The sequence below is a fragment of the Anabrus simplex genome, chromosome 5, assembly GCF_040414725.1.
Source record: "Anabrus simplex isolate iqAnaSimp1 chromosome 5, ASM4041472v1, whole genome shotgun sequence".
In the NCBI taxonomy this organism is placed as follows: domain Eukaryota; kingdom Metazoa; phylum Arthropoda; class Insecta; order Orthoptera; family Tettigoniidae; genus Anabrus; species Anabrus simplex.
In genome coordinates this window covers 55149646-55170855 of record NC_090269.1, presented here as the reverse complement: position 1 = coordinate 55170855, position 21210 = coordinate 55149646, and the positions used below count along the sequence as shown (strand labels likewise).

General features: G+C 38.8%; 1 protein-coding gene across 4 annotated transcripts in view; it reads right to left on the bottom strand.

Annotated features, from left to right (window-relative positions):
• The window catches only part of LOC136873738 (cytosolic carboxypeptidase 1), a 762457-nt gene that overhangs the window by 467385 nt on the left and 273862 nt on the right, over positions 1-21210 (bottom strand). For all 4 annotated transcript variants that reach the window (XM_067146906.2, XM_067146907.2, XM_067146905.2 and 1 more), the window contains exons 5-7: positions 18698-18853; positions 12210-12341; positions 7045-7176 (exon numbers count right to left, since the gene is read on the bottom strand). In XM_067146906.2, coding sequence (XP_067003007.2) covers positions 7045-7176; positions 12210-12341; positions 18698-18853 — 420 coding nt within the window. The remainder of the gene's footprint in view (positions 1-7044; positions 7177-12209; positions 12342-18697; positions 18854-21210) is intronic.

Sequence of the window (21210 nt, the reverse complement as noted above, 5' to 3'; positions counted from 1 at the left end):
CATCCATCCATCCATCCATCCATCCATCCATCCATCCATCCATCCATCCATCCATCCATCCATCCATCCATCCATCCATCCATCCATCCATCCATCCATCCATCCATCCATCCATCCATCCATCCATCCATCCATCCATCCATCCATCCATCCATCCATCCATCCATCCATCCATCCATCCATCCATCCATCCATCCATCCATCCATCCATCCATCCATCCATCCATCCATCCATCCATCCATCCATCCATCCATCCATCCATCCATCCATCCATCCATCCATCCATCCATCCATCCATCCATCCATCCATCCATCCATCCATCCATCCATCCATCCATCCATCCATCCATCCATCCATCCATCCATCCATCCATCCATCCATCCATCCATCCATCCATCCATCCATCCATCCATCCATCCATCCATCCATCCATCCATCCATCCATCCATCCATCCATCCATCCATCCATCCATCCATCCATCCATCCATCCATCCATCCATCCATCCATCCATCCATCCATCCATCCATCCATCCATCCATCCATCCATCCATCCATCCATCCATCCATCCATCCATCCATCCATCCATCCATCCATCCATCCATCCATCCATCCATCCATCCATCCATCCATCCATCCATCCATCCATCCATCCATCCATCCATCCATCCATCCATCCATCCATCCATCCATCCATCCATCCATCCATCCATCCATCCATCCATCCATCCATCCATCCATCCATCCATCCATCCATCCATCCATCCATCCATCCATCCATCCATCCATCCATCCATCCATCCATCCATCCATCCATCCATCCATCCATCCATCCATCCATCCATCCATCCATCCATCCATCCATCCATCCATCCATCCATCCATCCATCCATCCATCCATCCATCCATCCATCCATCCATCCATCCATCCATCCATCCATCCATCCATCCATCCATCCATCCATCCATCCATCCATCCATCCATCCATCCATCCATCCATCCATCCATCCATCCATCCATCCATCCATCCATCCATCCATCCATCCATCCATCCAGTGCCCTCAAACAAAATCTGGATTCATCCGTGAACAGCACTGAGCTCCACTGCTTCACAGTCCAGTTTCGATGGGCGTTAGCGAATTCCATCCAAGAGGCGCTGTGCTCACGTGTAACCGGATGTTCTGAGGTGGGTCTCTTGAATTTTAAATCTGCTTCACACAACCTCCTTCTTACTCTCCTTTCACATGCAGCTTACAGCCACCTCTCCCACTGAGTTTTCTTGAATAAGGATCCCAAAATATATGTGAAACTATTGGTGTACCGAGCTGTACTCATAACAACATTACTATACTGTAGCAGTAAAATAGCCCGACTTCATGAATTAATATTAAAGTTAGCACAAAGCAGGTCTCAGGGCAATTCTGGGTGGTTTCTAGCTAGGGCTTGCTACAAGAGGCAGGGTCCTATCTACAAGAAAAAAATTAAATAGACTGAATAATAGTTTTATTCAAAAAATGCATTTCAAAGTGCACATCACCTTGCTGTTGATAGTTGCTGTCTTCAACATCACCTTCTGATGACCCGTGCTCCCAGTTCACCAGATTGAATGGGACTGGAACACGTTCTGCAAGCTGCCAATATTACGTTGAGATAATGCTGGAACACCCTGGTCGGTTTGATATGGGTTTGAGTCTCGAACTTTTGATGTTCTGGACGATCTACGACATTCTACGACGTTCTCCGACGATGTTGCGGGGTAATAACCCGTCACATAAATTATACGAGTGTCCAGAATTACATAGTCCCCTGACACTTTGGTTTAACAGCACTGTTTTATTTAATGTGGTTGTGATATGCAGTCGAATTCACTCTTAATCTTGTAGATAGAATTTATAAGTTCACTAAAGATGAAGATGCAGGTAGCATCGAGATTGGAAGAAAATAAAGCACAGTTCATTAATAGAAATAATGAAACTGGAAATTGTTCATGCACTTGGCACAGTTCGTGGTGATTTTCTACTAAATATAGTAGCACTTGACATTGAAAGAAATGTATAACTGCTCTAGAGTTTATCAAAGACACTGCTGTCAGTCGTGCAATAATACTGAACACTTTGATGAAGAAATAAGGTTGAAATGAAAAGCACAGTTCGTTGTTAGGCGCACTTGACATTAAATAAAATAGGTGACTGTTCGAGAGTTTATCAAAGACATTGCTGTCAGTCACACACAAGTAATTTACACACTGTTCAGAAGAAATAATACACAGTTTTGTTTGAATTGGATAAAGAACACAGTTCGAGTTCGGAGTGAAACCTTGGTGTCGTAGCCCACGATTATGGTAATCACTTGCATTAACATCCATGTGAAAGTTCGAACACTTGCATAAATACTCGTGTCTATTAAGGAAATTATGCTGACTGAGATTTAAAGAAAAAATGTCACAGAATAGTAAAACGTAATAGTGTCACACTGAAATTAATGATATGTGTTCAGAGATTAACTTCTGCTGACTGAGATTTAAAGAAAAATATCACAGTTCCTAGAATATTGTAGCAGTGTCACATTTAAATTAATATTGGTTTGAAGATTAAGTTTCACACAGGCAACGTGGTAATGAACTCAGTTCCACAAGAATGAAAGTAAGTTATATCGAGAAGTTTCTACATGCGCACAGAATATAAGTTATACTTAACTGTTGTCACCTAAGTCCAATACACGACTGTCATAAACAGAGTCCCAACACACGCAAAAATTATAAGTTCAACTTAACTGATGGACTCAATGTCCATTATAAAGACTTTGTTATACATTAGAGTTTACACGCGCACAATTGGTAAGTTCAACACGACTGTCAGAGTGTAAGTCCCACATGAAGATTTTGAATATTCGAAGATAGCCTCTGTCAGCACTTCGAAGAACACTGCAGCGTGGAGAGTCAGGCTGGACATTCAGCTGTGACTGTCTGATCTGGGTAAAGTGAGCTCTCCTTATATTCAGTTTGAGGCTCCTACGCCATCAGATAACGTGATCTCTTGAGGCTGATTTTCTCGCGAATCCCTTGACGGATTTCCTTGAGATTCGCAATTTGAGACATTTATGTTATCCTCTTCAAAATGACGTATCGCTCAAGTTGCTGCGATTACTATTAGAGAACGTTTGAATTTTTTTCTATGGTATGTTCATGAAGGCGTGGCATTCATATCCAGAACATACTAGGCCATGCAGGCTACACGTGGTGTCAGGCGGGTAGTCTAGCTTGTCCCTGCAGCTATGTCACGCATACAGCTGTCGCTGGCTCGCCTGTTCGCTCCTCTGAACGTAAACAAACCAAGTTCGCTCTGAACGTCTTGCGTGATGATGAAGTAAAATTAATAGTCAAAAAATACGGCATGTACAGGTACAATATGGATGTGAAACCTGGACACTTTATCGTCATGACATAAAGAAACTGGAACGTTTCCATCAGCAGAAACTTAGATCCATCATGAATATCAAATGGGATGACTACATAAGCAAAGTGGCAGTTTCTGACAAGGCACATATGAACAGCGTAGAAGCCTTCATCATCACTCATCAGCTTAGATGGGTTGGTCACATTCAGTGTATGAATGATAGCAGACTGCCTAAATAACTTCTCTATGGTGAGAATGGTCATGGCAAAAGGCCTCAAGGTGCTCCTTTGAAGCTTTATAAAGACCAGCTTAAGAAGACTATGAATAGCACCAACTTAAATGCTAACACCTGGGTAACAACTGCACAAAATCGTGTTCTTTGGCGCAAAGCTACTGCAGATGGGGTCTCACTGTTTGAGCAGGCACATTGCAGACAAGAAACTGAAACCTATGAAAAGCAGAAACTACGTCAGATCCAACCGCATCTTCCAACCACTTTTAGATGTGATCTGTGTAGTCTCATGTTTCATGTAAAGATTGGATTGATCAGTCATCATCAACATCTCCACAGAGCCAACAGACTTTAAAATAAATTGCAGGAGAAAAAACAAACGCATTCTCGGAAACGAGTAGCGGTCACCGATGATGAGAAGCGAGACTAACTGTTGTAGACAAGCCGTAATGAAAAAATAAATAAGTGGCATGAGAATTCACAGCAACAAAGCGTAAGATAGCTGCTTGTTGTTATTCTTGTCAAAAGGCGGGAAACGGCAGTATTGGTGTTGTGATTGTCATAGTCAGTAATGTTTATCAATTATTGTGCTGAAACTTCTCAAATGGGCATATTGTTCTAATGTCATAACTAGGGAGGGGAATTTGCCTATCTGCCTATTTTATTTCTGTGTTCAGAAACTTAGGCTTTTGAGATATAAATCCGTTTCAGGGTCTTTTTAGCTGTATTTCATTAGTTTTATTGTGCCTATAAATGCCCATTTCAGGGGTTTGTGCCTATTTGGAGTATAATTGCCTATTTGATGCCTTTTGACTGTATTTTAAAAAAGCCACGGCATTTATATTGTAGCTAGTGTGCTCGACAGAATTATCTTCTCTTTTCTCAATATCTGTTTACCCCATGAACAAAATAGGAATTCTTAGAAGTCACCAGAAATAGTTCTAGGGAAATTCCTATCAGGAGAAACAAGGAATAATTTGACCTCGAAACCTTCAACCCCTCCAACCTCCTGAGATATATGCGAGAACAAGTCTACGTCGAACTATGTTGCGCAACCCATATGCCCTGTACCTCCCTGTTGTAAGCGTACGCTATGTTCAGAACGTGTTGTGATTTATAGTGATGCGGAAGAAGAAGAAGAAGAAGAAGAAGAAGAAGAAGAAGAAGAAGAAGAAGAAGAAGAAGTAACATGTTTTCGGCAATCCCAAAAAAAAATCGGCAAAGTCCTACTGGCTGAAGCAGTGGATCACACTGGATCCCAATTTCACTACGGAAGGAAGTGTAGTCTGTCAAGCTTGCTGTTAGGAGGTAACTTCGCTTGTTTCTTTTATCGTTTCTATGACTGAGAACTATGATCGCATTCCATTGTAGCATATATAGACCTATTAATTTATGTATTAAGGCAAGTTGTTTTGTAGCAGTGCTGTATTAGTCATGAACTTTCAGTAATTTATAATGCTAAAATGTAAATAATCATTAAATTACTGATCGAGGAGTTAGAATCCCGGTGGTCTCTTGTCACATCATGGATGAAAATTAAATCGGTATTTTGAACTGTGATTCATTTTCTGTGAAAATAGAGATTTACAACTAAAGCGCAAATTTTAAAACTCCCTTTAAAAAGTCGTGAATACTATTACACTTCGGTTAAGCCTTCGCGAAACACGGGTTGCAGATCCAATGTAGCCCGGCGAGGATGATGCCACAGCGTGTTTTACAAGGTTGCCAAGACTATCTTTACAAGACTAGGCCAGCGAAAAGACCGTTGGTCTGGATTGGTAAGGTCTGGTGAGTAACCGTTGTGCTTGGGGGGGGGAGAGAAAAGGGAGTCTGCACCTCCCAGGTTAACAAGCCTCTAGCATACCCTCTGGAGTCATGCTAAATTGTGACAAAAATAATGTTGTGGGCGCATGTCACGACAATTTCAAATTACGCGGTTTTTCATTTTCAATGAGGGTGGCGGCCTTGTGGGGACACATGATGCAGATCTATTGCAGGCAACAGAAAATAGTCTTCATCACAGCTGACTCGGCTGATGAACGCCGGCGAATAGAAACAAATAAAATGTTCACAAATCTGAGATTTATAGTGCTTCTGTTTTCATTCTTCTATATAAGTAAGAGTACTGCCAGAGCCAGCTTGGTGGGTCCTTGGCAAGCATAAAGGATGGATCTCTCCTCTACGCTACTCCGGTATCGTTTCACTCTTTTTTATTATATTTTTAACCCAGTGAACTCGACACGATACTGCCAAATTATAGCTGAAAATCCTTGAGGACATATTTCCATGTAAATTACTAATTCCCTTGTTCCTACTTTAAAGTTTTGTACTTCTAGAAACATAATTTCTAAGATATAGGGACAATGTAATTTATGTCAATTTTATTATTTTTCAGATCAAATGTGGAAAAAATACCACATAGATCAAGTAAGAAATACTACGATGCATCTGATACGAGTACAGAAATCTGTATCAACGCAGCCTTTCTACCAGTCCACTTTGGGCAGCAACCAACAACCATTTTCTTCAGACCCATGCACTGCAATGTTGGGAGCTAATACACCGCTGCATAAGCCGGAGCATCTTCAAATTTCAACAAGCTGCTGGGAGCAATCACCAAGTTGGAGAAGAGTGGCATGCCGCTGGTGGAGTAATTTAGGATTATGGACTTAGTCAGGGGAAATTTTGACCGAACCTCTGGGAAGGCAGCCGCTGTCAGTGAAATAAAACCAGATGAAGAGACTTCACTGAAGTTTTGTCCAATCACTTCATGTGATGTTGAGAGATCTTTCTCTCAGTACAAAAACATTATGCATGGGAGGAGAACAAGATTGTTAACGGAAAACTTGGAAACGCTGCTTGTAAATTCCTTTTATAGTAATTGAGTGTGTTATTAAATTATAAGTAATTTTTTCATGTCTATTTTGTTGCCTATTTCACACGTTAGTGCTTATATAAATGCCTATTTTGGCTAATTTAAAAGCCTATATGCCTGCCTATTTTAACTGTTTTTAGTGCCTATCATTCTCGTCTTTAGTCATAACATTTAAGTCACCAAGTTTTTATTTTTGGGATTCTTTGTAACAGACTCTGGGAGGTCTTTTCTCTGCAATAACTGAAACCAGCAATCTACGGTCTTCACTTGGAATGACCTTGACATCATTCACATTCCATATATTTTGATCTATCAGAATATAATCTATTACTGTACCCATTTGATCTTCCCAGATATATCTATGGTAGTTCAATTGGTAGAGCAACCAACGCAAAATCGGCAGGTTGTAGGTTCGGATCCCACTGGTGTCCGGTTGGCCATTTGTGTTCTGTACTTAACATCTCTTCAGCACGTATTAAATGTACGTAACATGACCGAATAGGTTGAAAGTCTGTTTCAATTAACCTGATATTACTTACTACTTTTACTAAGGTAGTGCATCACATTCAGTGCTACTCTCAGTTTGGGGCTAGGTGAGAGTCCAATACTTATGATAACTTTCTCCATTGTAGATACAATCCCATCCTTCACTAATACTGTTGCGGTGGAAGCTGAAAGACAGCAAACATATACACAGATTAAAATCCAACAATATTATATTAGAAACTGATAAACATTAAATTCAGCCCTGAAATTAAATTTAACACAACTAACTGCAAGAATAGTTACGGTAAAATATGACTAGAAATGTTTAATCAAAAGGAAATCTACATTAACAAAACAATATTTACACAATATCCAGTAATGAAAAGTCATCTCAACACCACTTTTTACAGACAATAAATTTATGCACTTATTGTTCATGAAATTAACATGTATTTTGACATATTTTTATTACTAGAACAGAAGTCGATTATAAAAGTAATAATGCATAAAACCAATGAAACCAAAACATCTGACATCAATTGCTCTCTCAAAAAGTATATATATATTTTTTTTCCTTTTGCTATTTGGTTTTACGTCGCACCGAGATGTCTAAATTATACATTACAAGAGATGTCTAAATTTATGGAAATTTAAATGTCAGTACAAGATAGCTTAGGCTTTGGCAACAGGTATGAATGTAGAAGAAGGGTTTGTAGGCTTTGGTCCAATTGGGTTTCTAGCTCTCAGTGTTTCAACAGATACTGCACCAGGCATATTCAAGGACTCTCTCTCTCTGAATATAAGTAGTGGACTGAAGCTGTGGCTGTGCACCTTCACTTTCTCTGATCAGCCTGGAATTTAGTTTTGCCAGGAGGCTCAATGCTGATCGGTTTGTTGTGGTGACTAGTGTTTGCTGGTTGGTTATATACATGAGAGAGAGAGAGAATTGAATTGAATTGAATTTATTGATCGTGATTTACATGCCACTGAGGCTGAAAAGCCCCTTTATGTAGCGTCTTCTTATAATACAATACGAGTTTATGAACACAGTAACTACATTTTTATAATATTAAAGTATTAAACTAAACATGAAACTTTAAAAAAAATGAAAATACAGATACCAAATCCAGTAAGGTTAAGACATACATTATACAATAAGTAAGAAAGTAAATCATTAAGCCCTTCTGTTATTTTGAACTACATGGATTTAAAGAATATAAAGCTAAAGCAGAGAAACAATTTTCTTCAAAATATACATATTTCTGATTGTTCGACACAAGAATGCCTGATCTCAGCCTCTTGCGTACTCCTCCAGAAAGATAGATGTTAAGAACTGCTTTAGTTGGGTACAGTTAGAGTTATTTGCGAAACGGTGAAGATTAAAGACGTTAAAGATATGTGATGCAGTGCAAACAAAGGATTTGTTAAATTTAGTGGTACGATGAAGGGGAATTTGAAGGGTGGTTTTTGTAAATCTATTATCTATGTTATGTACCGACTCCATAGGTTTAAATGCAGGAGAGAGAGAGATATGTTCCTTACACCAACATATCCAGACTCTCTTTATCAATTTCCTTTCTTCTTTCCTGTTGAATTATCAATATGTTTGAAAATTTTGTTGGCTTCCTGTCACTGTTTCTGTAATGCACTTTATGGCATCCAATAGAGAGAACTTAGTAACAGAAGACTTCTCTGTCTGTCTGTCTGTCTTTCTTTCTTTCTTTCTTTCTTAGGCGCTGAGTCAGTTGTGGTCCTTGACTAGGACTATGACTTCTCTGTCTTTTCAAGTTGGGTTTGTTCCTTGACTAGGAGTTTATGACTTCTCTATCTGACCTGGTCAGCTGTATTCCTTCACTAGGACTCTCTCTCTACCGTAGTTAGCTGTGTTTCTTGATTACTTACTTACAAGGCCATACCCAGGAATTTCTTTCAGAGGGAGTTAGGATTTGGGTGGGGGGAAGCTTCCAAAAACAAAAACTACAGTAACTTTTTTTTTTTTTTTCAAATAGATTTCACAGAAAGAAAAGTTTGAAACAATTTTGGAGCAGTACCTTTTACAACTCAACAGGCAAAGAAAAAAGGTAAAATTCATAGCAGTTTGGTGGGCAGAACATGCTTTAACATGTGCATGTAGTGCGACACAAAGGTTTCTGTCATTTGTTTAAAAATGGAGGTAACGATATGTTTCACTGCAAGTATTAAAAATATTTAGAGGTTTGACTAATTTAAAAAAATCTTCTAGAGGCTTGAAAATGAAAATCCACAGCCTTTTACCAGTCATTTGACCAGATCAGGAATGGAATGAATGCTGCCCCAATCTAGCGGCGAGGATAGAAATTATGCCAGCTGCCGAACCCTGTTGCACTCCTTTGGGGCAATGATTGATGACTGATGAATGAAATGAAATGATATTGGAGAGTGTTGCTGGAATGAAAGATCACAGGGAAAGCCTGGTTAGAAAACTGGTTAGTCAGTTCAAGGAACACAGCTGACTAGGACAGACAGAGAAGTCATCTTGATACCAAGTACTCTCTACGAAATGCCCATGATAACCACAACTGAAAAACTGATATACTCCCAACCACAGAACATTACAACACTTGGTTACAGCAGAAAGTCATAGAAATTCCACTGCTACAGTTTAATTGAACAACCAGCCATTTAAAGTGGTGGACCACATTAAGTCTCTTGGTAGTGTATTGAGTAAGGACAATAGCAGTAAGTTGGACATTAGCAAGATGGTCAACAATGCAGCAGGTTTTTACAATCAAGTCAGGGGATTACTTTGGGATGACTAAATACCATGACAGTGCAAACATACTATGTTTTAAATTTACTATATTCCCATACTGACATATGCACTTGAGACATATACCCCCCTTTAAACGAGACAGCAGCAGCAGAATAATAATAATAATAGTAATAATAATAATAATAATGATGATGATGATAATGACGATGACGACATCATTGGATGTCAACTGTCTTCAGGGAGATCTAAGTCTTGTTTACAGAAAGTCGGAAAAGCTTGCGGGGTACCAGGTCCATATCACTCTCGTAGACTCCATAGCCAAGATATTCTCCTTGTTCCTGCGATTCTCTTCCCTTCAATCTTACCTTGTAAGATAAGCTGAAGGAGTCTATACCACTAATGATCATTTTGAATAATATGGCCAAAGTACTCTATTTTTTTCTTTTTGATGTAATGTATGACCTCTAGCTCATTCAGGTGTTAAGAGTACTTCAGTGTTATGCATTCTCAAGCAGTGATATTCTAAGTAAGCTCCTGTAGCACCACATCAAGGGCAATTTTTTTTTTCTTGTATTCTCTTTTAAGGTTCAAGCCTCAGCACCACTAAGTAAAACAGAGAATATGTAATATCAAAGTAGCCTGAGACGTCCCTCTTGCATGTGACATCAAGTAGAGATATCTCCCGGTAATTACACTGGTCGAAAATAAAAATCCCAACACAAAGAAGGAGTTGTGCTAGATAAACGAAATTCAGGGGGCATGTTTGCACATCTGAAAGATTACGCCTAGTCCACGAAGAGTGGTGCTATTAACAAGTTTGCTTTATACACCTCGTGACCGTTAGTCATCATCTCATGTTGACATTGTGAGGTAGGTGTGACGAAGGCAGTATGAGCTGCTTACTGAGTTTGTATGAGGCCGTGTAACAGGGCTACAAGAAGGTGAATGTTCTTTCAGCAGTATTGCAAAGAGGCTTAGCAGGGACGTATCCACAGTGCACCGGTGTTTGCAACAATGGTCACGGGAAGACCCAGGTACGGCTGCACTCATGTCACTATGGAGAGGGAAGACCATCACATGGCTGTTGTGGATCATACTACATCTGCAGCAGCCATTAGAGTTTCACTTGGCACCAGAGTGACACAGCAAACTGTAACAAATTGATTACTTGATTACTGCGGCATCTGAGCCAGATGTCCTGTAGCAATCATACCATTAACTTGGAATCACTGCCATCAGCAACTTCAGTGGTGTAACGCTAGAGCTCACTGGAGGGTGAAGTATAGATCTGTTGTGTTCTCAGATGAGAGCTGTTTCTGCCTTGGTGCCAGTGATGGCCGTGAGCGCTTGGAACCATGCTGTCTGCGGTGTCGACACACTGGATTTACACACGGAGTCGTGGTCTGGGGAGCGATTTCCTTTTACAGTAGGAACACTCTCGTAGTTATCCTAAGAACCTTGACAGCAGATTTCTACGTCAGACTGGTGACAACCGGCTGTGCTGTTATTCGCAGTATTCAACAGGGTGTTTTCCAACAGGATAATGCTCATCCTCATACTATTGCTGTCACCCAACGTGCTCTACAGAGTGTCGACCAGTTGCCTTTCACCCATTGAACACATATGGAAAAATGTGGGACGACAAATCCATCGTCATCCAACACCACCATTAACCGTTGCCAATTTGACTGACCAAGTGTAACAGGCATGGAACTCCACCCCACAACATGGCATACAGTACCTGTAGAACAAAATGGATGCACATTTGAATGCTTGCATTGAAAATCGTGGCTACTACAGCAGTTATTAATGCACTGCCATGTCATATGTTTTCTCACGCATACTTGAACCTGTGATTGAATAAGCATATTACTTAGACAATCAGCCTAAATTTCATTCCTCTAAACTTATGTCTTCTTGGTGCTGGGATTTCATTTTCTGCCAGTGTATTTGAATCCTACCCATCACCCTTTTTTGTATAATGGGTGGATTATCACTGCATTCCATTTTTCAGGCATTTTCTCAGAATTCCAGATGTCTATGATGTGTTTTTTTATGAAGGTTTTGAATCACTTAGTCACTTGCATTCTTCCATAACTCTGCAACCAGTTCATTCTCTCCTGCTCCTTTGCAATTCTTGACAAAACCAATTACATTGATCACTTCGATGGAATCTGGTAGTATGACCTTTTCTAGTGGTGTTCTTTTTTTCTGGATAAGGGTCAAATTCTAGGTATTCTTTTGGTTCTTCACAGTCCAGTAGTTCTTTCAAGTAGTCAGCCAGAATTTTGGCATTGTCTCGATTATTGTGTGCCATTGTCCCTTTATTTAATCATAAATGTGGGTGGAGTATACTTCAACTGATATTGCCTAAATGTTCTGTAATAGTCTTAGAAAGTCCTAATGTTAACAAAACTGTAATATTATTCTTTATAATACAAGTACAGTATATACTAATTTACTTACTACTTCTTGCTAAAGCTTTGATCACAAGAAGAAGTGGATACACCATCTTTGTGTTGTTATGGTGTGCCCGTAATAAACTATGGAATGATTTGACAGCACCATGAAGACGAGTCTTGATGGAAAATTTGGGGTCTGAAACAATCAATACATGAAGAAATAATACGACAAATTCTTCTTCAATAACAGTACTATAAATAAGGAAGTACTACAACAGTAAACAATATTAATTTAAGAAATTTAATGGGAAAAGAGTGTGCGTGGCTTTTTTTTTCACAAGCAAGTTGTTGTTGTTGTTGGGTAATTATGTTTTTAACTTTACTTTATTATCACTTGTAATGTTAAGCTAGTAGTTCGCTGAACTTATAGTATTGTAAGCCGTAGTGTTAAGCAATGAAAATACTTAAGTTGTGTATGAAATTGTATATGATGATGCTGGATTTAGAATGTTAAACTTGGGGCCAATGACCTTAGATGTTAGGCCCCTTTAAACAACAAGCATCATCATCATCAGAATGTTAAACTAATAGTATTTCTTGTCATATTTTCTTTTCACGGAATTGTTTGTTGTACTTTTGTTATTGGATAGTTTGAGTAGAGCAGTCAAATCGAGTTGATGAGGAGCTCTGGAACTCCGTGGTCGCCCAGCAAGTTGGTGTAGGACATGGTCAAAGGCTAATTTCTATCCTGAAAATATTTGAGTAAGGAAATGTGTGATTTTAAAGAAATACACATGTGGCAAGAATTAAAGATTGGCTTCTGAAGACTTGGTAAATGATTATAGTGATTAAAGCAGCCAAATCTTCTTTTTTTTTTTTTTTTTTTTTGAACAATGAACCTGTACTGCATTGCTTCAAAATCTTATAAATGGTTTGAAACATACAATACATTTAAAAGCCCAACTGATGGTCATGATCATTAAAGGCTTAAAATCTTTACGGTCTGACAATCTGGTTAGCCAATTCAACCCTCCTCCTCCTCCTCCACAGTTTAACCTGCACTATGCATGGTCACTATTTCTAATGAGTCTCTTCCATCAATCTCTGTTCTGGTCTACTTCAATATTTAGGTTTTTACCATCAGATCTTCTTGCACCTGGTCCATCCACCTATTCTTTTGGTGCCCACGGCTCATCTTCCCTTCAACTTGCATGCACACAACCCTTATACTGGCATAGTAATCGTCTCTCTGCTTTAGATGGCCATAATCATGCCTCCTGAATCTTTGCCCAAATGTCCAGAGTGCCCTGTATGTGGTCATTTTGGAGGTGTTCTTTTCTGGTGCCACAACACATCCATCAAAGCATCATCATCTCTGCTCCCTCTAACCTGCTGATATTGTTGTTCCTTAGACACACTGTTTCAAAGACATACAGCATAGATGGTCTAATGACTGTCCTTTAAATTGTTCCTTTTAAGTTTTATCGGCACTTTCCTATCGCAGAACACTCTTGACACAAGCCTCTCCAGTTTCTCCAACCTGCTAGGATTCTTGAAGATACTCCCACTGTAACATCTCCATACAGTTCTATAACAGATCCCAAGTAACAAAACTCTGTAACTGACTTGATACATAAACTTGTAATTCCAGAAATTGCATTTATCTTCCTCCTGCCTTAGATCATAGATAACCGAGCGAGTTAAAATGGTTTTCCGTAGTTTCCCATTTTCACACCAAGCAAATGCTGGGGCTGTACCTTAATTAAGGCCACAGCCGCTTCCTTCCAACTCCTAGGCCTTTCCTATCCCATCGTCGCCATAAGACCTATCTCTGTCGGTGTGACGTAAAGCCACTAGCAAAAATAAAATCATAGATACTCAGTTTTGCTCTGACTCAACTTCATGCCCTTTCCTCCAGTACCTTTCTTCACTATCTCCACTATTCCAGCTTGATTGCTATCTCTCTTCTTGATTTAACACATAGGATGATGTCATCTGTGTGTAACATAGTCTAGAATTAGGAAGGAAGCACTCTGGCCAGTAAGTTTATTTCTAAGAAAGAAACCATGTAAAAAAAAAATCTTCTAACACCAAAAATGTCAATCCATTTCTCTTCTCTGCACCATTATCCAAGGCTTTATGTACACTACTCCTGTACCTCGAACAGTCTCACTGATTTTACCAAATGAAGAGCAATCAGTGAATCTCAGCCTATTTAAAAGATAGACAGCAGTACAAAGACCTTACACCCACGGCCACACAGAGTGCACTTCCTAGAGTTCAGAAAGATATTCGCTTCCCCCTGACCAAGCAAGCTTGTAGTTTTACGTCACTGTTGATATCATGACCACAGCAATGTGACCTCCAGTTTTACATGGTATCCAGATCACAGGGATGTGACTTTTCCTTTTCAGAAGTACCACATGAATGGCCACCTTAGTGACACAATAGTGACGGTGTCACTTGGCTGTCTTACTCTCTGATCAATATCGAAAGAAACGTTCTCCCTTAAAAAATATATATATGAAGCATCATTTGTGATGTGCACCATTGTAAGTCATTATCTTGCTTCACTTCATGGAGAATTTGTTGAACACAACTTTTCAATTCAATAACGATGCAGAAGGTTTTAACATAATGTCCTTGTCTGATAAATAGTCTGTAGTTATTACCCACTCAGGAAATGCCTCAGGTTATTCTATCACAATATGTGCTTGAGTTATTTCTAGAGGGATGAGCATTATTCTGACTTGCTGAATTGTTTTGCTATAGGAAATTATCTTTAAAAATCTGAATATTCTAATTTCTTCAACAAACTCAATGAAGAAACATATTAACAGGTAATTTACATAGGTTTCTCTTAATAAACCAAATATCCCAAAACAAGCAACATTCTCTGCTGCAGACCATCAAAATCAAATCATTTGCCAATATATCTTTCTATGAAACTGAAGTCAAATGAGAGTTTATTATTCTCAAATGGTCTACAGAGGCAATTCTAAAGTCTTTCAGGAAAAAAATCATTAGTCTTTACATATCCCAAATAAAAACAAAGGGCATCTTCATAACAGCTAGGAAAATTTATGATTTTTCCATTCAACATAAAATGTCCTAACTCCTGAGAGCGGGCCGATGACCTTCGATGTTAGGCCCCTTAAAACAATAAGCACAAGCATCACTCCTGAGAGCCAGAAAAGAGAATCTATCATATAAGGTTAATTGTTACAGGAAATAATACAAGAGAGCTCAGTACTCTGATGGAAGTTAGGCTATGTGTATAACTGAAAACATTTCTTTATGTAGTATGGGATATCTACTTAAGTTTAATCATGTGTATATAGCTCAGGTATTATAGGTTAGGCCATGTTTTCCATAATCCTTGATGTGTTGAGTCATTCAGGAAATTTCTGGTTATATGTATACCTACTCAAAGGAAGTTAAGGTTGTATCATGTTTATCACTGCAAATAACCAATTGTGTTTCCTACCTTGCTCAGAAAAACCTCCAGTTGTGTGTGTGTATCTTAACCCATGAGGAGTAGCGTCCGGTCGTTTCAACCATTTCTGTTTATTTTGATCAATCCTTCTGCGAACACTGTTCATTATACTTTCTCCCCCTCAGTACCATTCAATCGACTCGTCCACACTTCTGTCACACCACTGTTATCCCTCTCCACTCCTTCAGTGAGTGACAAGCTGGCTATCCGGTCATTTCGTTCGCATGCGACTCCTCACGTTACCTGTCTACGATCTATTTATTCAACCATACGCGACTAATGGCATAGATTTATTTATAATTCGGAAATTGCACTGTTATCAATAATTGTTGAATAGAGGAAGAAGGAGCATTGTCTAGATATGTATTAAATGAAATTAAACATTATTTTAAAAGTATTTTCTATAAACAGAATTTGAATTCTTATTTTCAATTTCATCAGGAAAAGGCAATCTCATTATTATGATTTTTATGTTAAAAAATGTTTGTCTGTGCTTAAATAGTATTACCTTATATTATTGTAACAACAAATAGCATATTAAGTAAGCGTTTGGTGTTTTATTGATTTCCGTTTGAAACGACCGTACGCAACTCGTGACGTTACAGTCAGCACGTGACCCCTCACGGGTTAATGTAAGTGAGTTCTGGAATCTTTGTATACCAAGGTCATGTTGTATAATATTCTAGAGGATTCTAGATATCTTAGGTTATGTACCATAGTGACAAACTTGTAAGCAGGTACTTATGAAGCCTTTCTAATATTATAGAATCTTCAGGGTATGTTGTAGGAAAGCAGAATTATCCGGAATCATAGCCGGTATATAGGCCTATATAAAGAGTTAGGTTAGTGAACAAGTTGTTGAAGGAGAGGTACAGAGTTGTGTTGTTGATACTGCTACAGCAGATCAATCTTTTTTTTTTTTTTTACAATTTGTCTTAAGTCACACTGACACAGATAGGCCTTATGGTGACGATGGGATAGGAAAGGCCTAGGAGTGGGAAGGAAGCAGCCGTGGCCTTAATTAAGGTACAGCCCCAGTATTTACCGGGTGTGAAAATGAGGAACCACAGAAAACCATCTTCAGGGCTGCCGACAGTGGGGTTTGAACCCACTATCTCCCAGATGCAAGCTCTGAGCTGCGCACCCCTAACCGCACGGCCAACTCTCCCGGTCTATCATGGTTTAATAGTGATGTTGAAAATGAAAATCCGGGTCAGGAATGGAATGAATGAAGCCCCTATCTAGTGGCGAGGACAGGGAATGTGCTAGCTGCCGAAGCCTATCGCACTCCTCTGGGGCAATGCTAAGTGACTAATAGATGAAAATGAAATGTTAATGGAGATTGTTGCTGGAATGAAAGATGACAGGAAAAACCGGAGTACCCGGAGAAAAACCTGTTGCGCCTCCGCTTTGTCCAACACAAATCTCACGTAGAGTTACCGGGATTTGAACCATGGTATCCAGCGGTGAGAGGCCGGCGCGCTGTCGCCTGAGCCAGAGAGGATTTATCATCTTTATTAATAAGACTACATTAAACTATAATGGTGATACATGTTTCGTCCCTCTTTCGGAACATCTTCAGTCACACATAAAATTATTGAAAATACGGGAAAGACACAATAAAATCAGTGGATAAAAAGTTAGCTTCAACACCTGATGTGAACTGGACGGCATGGGACAGGTGAGGAGGTGAGTGACCAGATGAGCATACAATTTACATTTCACCTTGCACTTATTCATTAGTTCATTTATATTTCCTTCCTTTTTAGGCCCATATCATCAACAACATTAGCCAAGATCAACTTGTGTCATTCAACATAAGTCCACCTTTCTTCAACTCATCACGAGAAGCTAATTTAATGTGGCATTAATCTTGCACTGTTTATGTACACATGTCAACAAACATGTACAATATGTTCACAATATTGGGAAAACTACATGATTTATTTATTTTGCATAGCCACTCATGTTGTATTACATTTGTGCAATTCCACGCATGCAATGATATTTTAACCTGTGCAATAACTGGACTTTGTGATTCACATTGTACTCATGTTTATGTTATTTTATGACTCAAGACTGACAAGATGCCATTACGCTGCACCACAAGATTCATAGACCTTTTATCCACTGATTTTATTGTGTCCTTACCATATTTTCAATGATTTTATGTGCGACTTAAGATGTCCCAAAAGAGGGACGAAACATGTATCACCAATATAGTTTAATGTAGTCTTATTAATAAAGACGATTATGGTATTGTGAAGGTGGAACATTTGTTGTTAAGATTTTCACAAGTTAATAACAGTGATGTGTCGACAGTGTGTTGCTGCTGTTATACTGACACCATGATGGTGGGTCTTTCATAAGCTACTGTGTGTTTTTTAAGTGATTAGTTCAGTAAGCGAGTTACAAGTCCAGACAGTCAGTTGTTGATGTAGCAAGCTATCCCAGAACAGTCGTATGATATTGATACCATATTGCAATACTGTAACACATATGCTGCCACTGGAAACACCATGTGATATTTAAAAGATGTTCACGTATAGACACAACTAGTCTACAAGAAGCAGAATTACACAAGAATCTAAATAATTTGAATACGAATTCTAGCTATCTACTGAATGACACCAGACTGCCAGTCTCAAAATGCACAGTGTTTTGCTCCAGTGTCTCTTTCCTCTTTCATATTTTCCAAAAATTCTTTCCACATTTTATTTGTCAAGTTTACAAAATGGTACACTTTATCTCTTGGAACTATAAATGCAAGGTGGAATTTCTATTAAGTGCGGAATACAGAACTCTGTCAATTAATCACATTTTACAGATATTTATTAGCTTAGGGCTGTAATATATCATAATGTCTAGTTTTTAGGGTCAAGAAAGCCTTGATTACATCCTAGAATAAATGAGTGAAATCACAATAGTGCAATATGTAATGGTGTCATATGTTGTTTCATTTACAAATTACTTAGTTCTACAGTGAATACATACAACATTATGAAGCATGTAAAATTGAGTGTATTAGCATAAGAAACTGATATTACAGTGAGTACCTTTTTGAGCAAGTTGAGCCAGAACACAAATGAGCTCATGAAACAGGAGATCAGCCATATGAGTCTCCTTAACCTGTAACTGTACCACTAGTTTCACCAGTGACTGGGTAGTGTTCATGGCGATCATCTGGATTACTGCTGGGGTCCGCTGTTTACCTACGGATTAAAATAGATTCTTGAATAATGTTACCAAATAGACCTGATAGCATTAATAGCATTAATGGCAACAATGTTACCAAAGTTGGTAGTTTATTAATAGAGAACAACTGAACCAAGTGAGATGACAATCATAATGCTACATGAGTGACACACTAATAATGTACACACTGGAAAAATCTATCATCAACCTGAACTGTTTTGACTAAAAAATATTTCCCCCCAGATTCACTATCACAGTCTCAAAGAATATACAATTCAAACCTTAGCACAAAAATAATCATATTTTAGGAAGAATATAGCAAACATTTTAAAGCAGAATGATCTAAACACAGAATGAAAAAGTGAAAATAAGTCAAATAATATGATAGTTAAAACATTACATAATCCTAAAGCAGGTCTTTCTATTCGACACCCATGGGCGACCTGCGCACGTGGTGGTGGTGGTGGTGGTGGTGGTGGTGGTGGTGGTGGTGGTGGTGGTGGTGGTGGTGGTGGTGGTGGTAGTGGTTGGTACATATCCTACTCCTGTCAAATAACACTAAGGGATCTGCTCAAGGTTTAACATCACCAACTGAAGATGAATCACCACCAACAGTGTCATATGCCCTCACCCCACATGTACACTGCAGAAAGTTTTCAAATTTAATCCAGCTTTTGGCATGCAGTGTGGTGATTACAGATTATATATCTGAGATGATCATGTGTGACAAACATGCATAAGACCAGCTCCTCAGTTAAAGTGAATTAGAAGGTATTATTCTAAAGAAATTATTCTAAGATATTTACGAAGTGGTGCACAAGTGTGTGATACACTGTTCAGTCAAAAAACCATCAATATTTACCTACGGATTAAAATAGATTCTTGAATAATGTTACCAAATAGACCTGATAGCATTAATATTAAGCAGCATTTTCTAAAGCACACTCAATGAAACCATCAGCTTTGGTAAGTGCCTTGAAGAGATATTAGCTGCCATATTGGAGAGTGTGATTGAACTCATCAGGAAGGAACTACAAAAATCTGTCCAGTTTAATTCTGAAATTGTGGCAGAACTGAACGCATAACTTGAGAGCCAGGATAAAGAAATCTGCAAGATGAGGGAAGAATTTGCTGCAAGATGAAACTCTGTGCAACAGTAGAGTAGAAGAGCTAACATTAGAATCTTCAGGGCACAGGAAAGGGTGAGTGAAAATAGGGACAAACTTTCAGCAAATGTTTTTAAGGATATAGGCATGAATGTGAATTTGTAAGACAATAGGAGTCATCGAGTCAAATTTAAACCTCCAGGGAAAACTAAGCCAATCATTGCTAAATTCACATCTTGGCTTATAAGGCAGAAAGTGTTTTGCAGTAAGCGAAAATAGAAAGGTACACCTATTAACTATTTACGAGGATCTCATTAGATTATCAGTTCTTAAGGCTGCTATTCTCCATTTTAACCAGAGCAGTTGTTGGAACTTATCATTAAGAAATGAGATGAGAGTAAAATTAAAATTAACGAGCTGAGTGGCATTGCTACGGACAGAAAGACAGCAGCTAAGTGTAACAATTCACAGAACAGAGTGCACCTAACTGTGTGCTTTATATTCCTATATTAGTCCATATTTTATTTCTCTCCATATCATTCAATTTTAGCTGAGAGGTCATGATTGGGACAAGTTGGTGGAGGAAGAATGGTACAAGGACAGGATGAGATGGAGGAGGCTCATATACCACACCCGGGAAACTGGAGATGGTTTAGGATGATGATGATGATGATGAATAGTTTACTAGATTATCATTTATTCTTGTTTAGCTTACTGTAGTTCAAATGTCTTAAGCTTGTAGCTATATAAACCAACGGGACAGCAGCAGGCTTACTCCCCAGATCAAAGACATTAGAAATAACTCTCCTACCATTTGTGAAAGTGTTTCCTCTACTCTCTCTCCTAATCTACTGCGGACTTGTGCAGTAACACACCAGGGACCTACCAGCAGCACTCAGGCATATCTGGGAAACTCTTGTCCCCTCTAAACTAGAAACCTGCTACACATAGCATGTATACATACTGTAAAGGTACAGTACATTCTCTGTCTGCTCACTTCCATGAACTGAAAAAAATAATTTCAGACATATTTGATGTAACTCTTTTGTCTGAAAGCCACCTCACCCAACTGACCCCATCTAGAGCATTCAACATACTGGGCTTCACTCTTCTACGCAATGATGGGACACTAGAAAAGTGAGGTGGAGTGGCCACAATCGTTAAAACTAGTCTAAAACCTAAAATAATTGCATGTTCAGACAACCAATATAATATGAAACCAGTGTTTATGCTACCTGAAATAACCATAGCATATCAGAAATCAATTT